This window comes from Belonocnema kinseyi, chromosome 2 (genome assembly GCF_010883055.1).
Source record: "Belonocnema kinseyi isolate 2016_QV_RU_SX_M_011 chromosome 2, B_treatae_v1, whole genome shotgun sequence".
NCBI lineage: Eukaryota > Metazoa > Arthropoda > Insecta > Hymenoptera > Cynipidae > Belonocnema > Belonocnema kinseyi.
The window spans coordinates 122,973,371-122,979,370 of NC_046658.1; the positions used below are offsets into that span (position 1 = coordinate 122,973,371).

The following is a 6,000-nucleotide window of genomic DNA, read 5'->3' on the forward strand; positions in this document are numbered from 1 at the left end:
GAAACGTAGTTACATAGAAGCTAGCGACCAGACACAAACATCACACAAGAACAATGCTTCCGCATCATCAATCATATTTCTTCCCCTAATCGACAGTGGGTAAAGAAAGGAACAAATGAGGATTTAAGAGAGGGGTACGAAATTAAAAGAAAAAATTGAGAGGGAGACTGAGGAGAGACTAAATTGCGCTCTCATTTTGATTTTCAGGTGGCCAGTTCCGAAAGTTTTCAACTACCAACTTTGAAGCAACTTATCGACCACCAAAATAATTCGAGCTTGAATAACGAAGAGAAAAGCATCAGAATAACTGAACCTTTTTTAAGATCCTCATTGTCTTTTCCCTTACAAGAAAACTCGCTACGAAGATCCTTTACTGAGCAGGAGGTGGTTGACAGCCCTCTACAAATCCTTGATGACAAAGATGACGATCCTGATAAATTACTGCTTTTGCCGATACCCGAGAATAAACTAAACAGGACGATCCTTCGCACAGTCCTGAAACTAAAAATTGCTCATGAAAATAGTTTGGAAAAAAATGATAACTCAGAGTACGAAGAAGGTGTTTCTAATACCAATCTTCTGACTAATGAGTTACAGATGACACAAAGAAGTGCTTTGTCTGATGTTAAAGAATTCTCGACAACTGAAAAACCTGTTGAGCTTGAACGATCTGCATCAACATATAGAGGTAGGTCAAGCAGAAGAAGGCTCAGGGTTGATCCTAGCTTGAATACATCTAATGAAGACAGTCTACCTAGTCAGAGTACATCAGTTCAAACAACTGAGAAAATAAGTAGCCAGAACAAAGCAGTTAAAATAAGTACCAAAGAGCACCTTCGAACTATTGAAAACGCAACTACGCAGAGTACACCACTTCTTCAAAATATCGAAAGTAGTGTACCAGCAAATCTAAGAGCAGCGGATATCGACAGAGCTAGGAGAAGAAGAACACGAATTAATTCCCCCCATGTACCTGCACCAATTCATAATTGGCAAATCTCTCATACAAGGGGAAGGGCAAGCAGGAGAAGAAATAGAGTCGATATTCCAGAGTCATCTTCAACACTCAGTATTACGACTTCTAGAGGTACCATACTTCCAGAAACAACCTCAGATTTTCCTCGTGGTTTCCTCCTTACAAAAAATACAGATGATATTCTACTGACAAAAGAGGATAGATTTTCTACAGTTGGTATTGAATCAACACATTCCAGTGCTATTTCCACCATTGAGAAAGTTTTGTACAGTACCAAGCCTTATACCGAATTGCCTACCACTACCGAATACTCAGAATCAAACACAATTACTAGTTCTCCTTTAAGTAAAGACACAAATCAGGAAGGAGAATCAAATTTATTGGTGACAACTACAGAGATTGCAGAAGATAATGAAGACTATAATCAGCCAATAGGAACCACAACGCAAATATCTGAAACCACAATAGAGAAATTAGAATATGATGAAACAGACATGAATACCTCGACTAGTGCAGAAATTTCCACTACTGAACGAGCTTCCACTTTACCACATCGTTATATAAAAAGAAAGAAGATCAGGAAGATAAAACCAGTAAGCTCTACCCAGTTTTCCGACCTTGAACTTTTGAAGTCTTCAATTGAAGATAAAAATATTCTGCTAAAGAAAAAAATATTAGACTTTTCAGAGGAAACAACTGAATCTTCTTTTAATAATCCTGATTCTTCTTTTACAATTCTGGATCCTATCACTTTTACTACTTCTGAGCCTGTACCTTCTGCACCTAGTTCCAAATCTCCTGCAATTTTTGATGCTATATCGTCTATAACTTCTGATTCTATAACTTTGTCTACAACATCCAATCCAGCTTTTGAATCTACATTCTTTACGACAGAAGCTCCATCAAGCGAGAAATCAACAAAATCAAAAAACCTCATTCCTGGGAAAGAGGCAGATCTTAAATCTCCAGAAATAACAGAAGCAAGTGATTTCGCCCTAACAAATGGATATTTTTTATTAGGAACTGATGACTTTATTAAACCCAATTCAAACTTTGTGGAATTCACAACAGAAAGGTCTAATTTCTTCACAACTAAGCTTTATGTCCAAGAACAAACGAATTCTCAGGATGATTTTGAAAAACTGAGCTTAGAAACTAAAGATGATGAAATTAGAGGTAATGTTATCACTACAGAAAAAGGTGATACGATGTTATCTACTTTAAGTCAATTTTCAGATCCTGAAACAACATCAATGAGCATAGATCAAAATAAAAATCAAACTGCCGCCTCTCTTGCCATATCTTCAATTACGAATACTTCAATTCTTAATGATGCCGGTATTTCAATTCAGTTAAATGATCAGATATCAACGGAGTCTCCTATAAAAATTACTTCAAAAGTAGGTGAGGAATTAATTTCTACAAGTGATAGACCTACAAATGGCCGAAGACGTGTATTGAAAAGAAAGCGACAAAGGATTGATTCTAAACGTGAAGAAAAATCAATGGAAGAAGCAAAAACTGAAACGATTGAAGTTACTCTTAAAAAAAACGAAACATCAACAACTCCTGCACCCATAAGCTCATCAAGCATTGATCCTGAATCAGAGAAACTAACAAGAAAACGTGTTGTGGTATATAGAGGTACCAGAAGATTCTCATCAAAAACAACAGCACCGACCGTGCAAAGTTCAACAGATACCAGAGATCATTCAAATCAGATTGCATCTCGAAGAAGAACAAAAAAGGTCGTGAGGAAGAGACCTAAACTTTCATCGGATGACAACCCGGAATCGGACCTTAGTACCACGGATGATGAATCTAACCGGAAGGATAAGCACTTATCTCTAGATCCAGAAACCAAGTCATATGAGGATGCTGATCTAGCTGGCAGTGAAATCCATGAAAAATCAGTGAGTGAAAGAAAAACATAATGTCCTCAGTCTCGCAAAGCCTCTCCCCTTCTCTAACTGCCTCTCGCCTTTAAAACTCTAAAGATTGGGCAATGATCTTGCAAACTAAAATTCAGCTATTGTTTCAAAGCTGAGGTTTGGCTATAAATTTAAAGTGGTGGTTTGGAGCCTTTTTACCTGGAAGATGGGAATATCTAAGAAATCTAACAACGCCTATTGCGACGTCCAGGTCCTATAATCTTCGATGCCCATTACTTTCTGCGAAGCTAACACAATCAAAATCCGAGGAATTCCGTCACACAAAAGCTCATTTCTTCTGTAACTCTGAGTACTAATCAAAGGATGCGTCGAGCAAACGTTAAAAACAAGAAACGTGCTATTTTAGTTACACATGCCTAAGTCTCTGATCGTTTTAAATTAACACACTGATTCTTCGAGGGTGCATCAATCTCTACATGGCCCTCGTAGTATGCTTTTCTGTAGTTTCAAGAATCTTAACATAGCTTTTGTGCAGAACATCTAGTCTACTTGTCATACTTCAGTCTAATCTTTATTGTGTCATATGGCTTCAGCTACTTAGGCACGGTCTGCACTATAAAATCTCTTTCATGTTTCATCATACCATCTTCATAACGATCATCAAATTATCAACAGGTCAACGTCTACAGAAGTTCACCACCAACTTCAAGAAGACCAGGATCATTATATCATCGAGAACAAAGCAGAATAAGGAGCAGAGCTAGTACAGCCTATCAGCCTCTAACTACCACGCAGCCAACAGTGAGAAGATTCAGTAGTCCGAGTGCAGGACGTCAGAATCTTTATTTTGAGGAAACTACTGTGCCTGCGAAGATAAAATTGGGTAATCACTAAAGTTCCGCCATTCTTCATATCACAAGGTCTAAGAACATCTTTGATGTTAATAAATAAGAATTGTATTACTGCAGCTTCTCTCGACGATGCAGCTATTCTTCTGAAACATTTTTCAAGAATAGAAGACCAGAGACCAGAGAATGACGATCAGACCAACAGGGGCCGTGAAATGGCCTTAGAAGATCTGGAAACAACACCTAGCACAACGGAACCCGGTACAGCATCCTCACGAATGATCCTAATAATTATCTGAATGTTCTCCTGCTATAACTCTAAATGTTCTTTCCAAGATTCATTCATTCAAAATCTTTCTCTCACGTCTAATCGAATATCTGATTCTTTCTCAGCCGCCAATCGTCATGGCTTCATCGTATGGTCACAAAATGCTCGTTTTCACATTTGCTCCATCACTGTGCCTCTAGTTTCTGGAAATCACCATCAGAAAACAAATTACAGAGGTATAACAAATCAAAGCAAGTTGTAATTGTTTTTAATTGGTGCTTTCCAGAACTCTTAACGCCTCTGTTTCCTGTCACCAGCGTCTTCTCTTTTTCAATCTGCACGGCGGTTTTCACCTGAGATAACTGATATGCTTCATCGTTTCTATTAATAATTAATTCATCACGTAACTCTTAATAATCAAGTATCGCAACTTTGCAAAGCAGACATGTAAAGTAATAAATACAATACATTCCACGATTAGGTTATTCATCTCTCAAGATGGCATTTTGGCGAAAAATAAGTACGACTGAAACGCCCAAACTCATGGTAACCACAGCCATCCCGGCATTTAGACGCCGACAGGGGCAAAAGTATTACAGTGGAGTTGTTTCGCAGAACTTGCCCCAGAGGCCTAGACGTCCGGCGATTGTTGATTACGATTACTATGAAGACGAGGAAATCAGATTCGTTGGAAAACCAAGGCTAAATGGAAAACTCTACGTTACGAGCAGAGGCAGCATCACCTGTCTCGATCAAGGCAATTTTCCTCACCCCACATCCTGCAGAAAATTCATTACTTGTGCGAGAATGGTAAACGGGCAAGTTGTTGGAACTGAGTATACGTGTCCGGAAAAGCTCTCCTTTGATCCAATCGGCGGTATCTGCAATTGGTCTGCTGGTCTTGGCTGCAAAGAATAATTTACAAAAATTATCTTTTACACTAGACTGTTTCTTTCATCAATCAAAATTCTAATCTTAGATGTTTAGTTTAAATGATTCTGATGTCTTATATTATACGCTGCTGGATTATCCAATCTTTTGTAGTTGAATGTGAAAAAAAAGAAATTCTACCAATTCGAATTTCGTAGCATAACTTTGGCAAGAGAATACTTAAACGTAACCTTTGATTTGGACACAATTCTGGTGCGAGATTTAAATCTGATTTTTCTTAAATTCTCAAATGGCTGTTGTAATGATGATTAGAAATCTAGCATATATCGTATATATCGCTTATTGTCCGGTCGTGGAGAGTCGTCGTTAGTTTTTATGTATCGATAGTCTAGGCATTATTAAATTAGACGAGCCCTCTTCTTGGAAAGGTCATTGTGTCAGTAAGAAACGGATCATCTAGCCATAATTAATTGTAACCGCTGAGTGGTGATATTACTGGTTAAACGATTTTTCGTTGTTTGTATATATTGTAGAGTCAGTGTAAATAAGTTAAGTTGAGAATGAAAGCGGTTACGGACAGAAAGAATAATTTATCTCTATTTAATGAAAAGCGCAAGAACCAGTAGCACATTTCGTAGCTGGAAGTATAAGTTAGTAGCTATAGAAGTGCAATAATAAAAAAGCGATTGTGTTTGCCTTTTGTATTTGTATTGTAGATTACATTTTTACTATCAAATAAAAAGCTTTAACATTAAAAGTCATTTTACTTTATCCAGGGTTGCTGAAAAATCCCAATTTCAAAATTTTTCGATTTTCCTTGATTTCCCATTGGGCACAAAATTTGGCGACGTCTTTACAACATCGTTACGACATCTTAACGACATCCTATGTCCATGTCGTTAAGGTGTCTTTACGATATCGTAAATAAATCGTATGGTCTGACGATGTCTTTGCGATATCGTAAAGACACCGAAACGACATGGACATAGGATGCCGTGACGACGTCGTAAAGACGTCGCCAAATTTTGTGCCCACTGGATTTTCCCTGACCGATTTTTCAGTTTTCCCGATTATTCTAAATGTTTCCTTTAGGTAAAAAAAACAACTTTACACCTAGTAGATCAA

General features: G+C 37.7%; 1 protein-coding gene across 3 annotated transcripts in view; it reads left to right on the forward strand.

The window, feature by feature from the left end:
- The window catches only part of LOC117183157 (mucin-5AC), a 104,879-nt gene extending 99,247 nt beyond the window's left edge, over window positions 1-5,632 (forward strand). For 2 of the 3 annotated variants that reach the window (XM_033376380.1, XM_033376379.1), the window contains 4 exons: window positions 208-2,889; window positions 3,544-3,751; window positions 3,837-3,977; window positions 4,466-5,632. In XM_033376380.1, coding sequence (XP_033232271.1) covers window positions 208-2,889; window positions 3,544-3,751; window positions 3,837-3,977; window positions 4,466-4,902 — 3,468 coding nt within the window. In that variant the 3' untranslated portion in view covers window positions 4,903-5,632. The remainder of the gene's footprint in view (window positions 1-207; window positions 2,890-3,543; window positions 3,752-3,836; window positions 3,978-4,465) is intronic. The other variant, XM_033376381.1, reaches the window with a different exon arrangement.
- The last annotated feature ends 368 nt before the right edge of the window (window positions 5,633-6,000 follow it).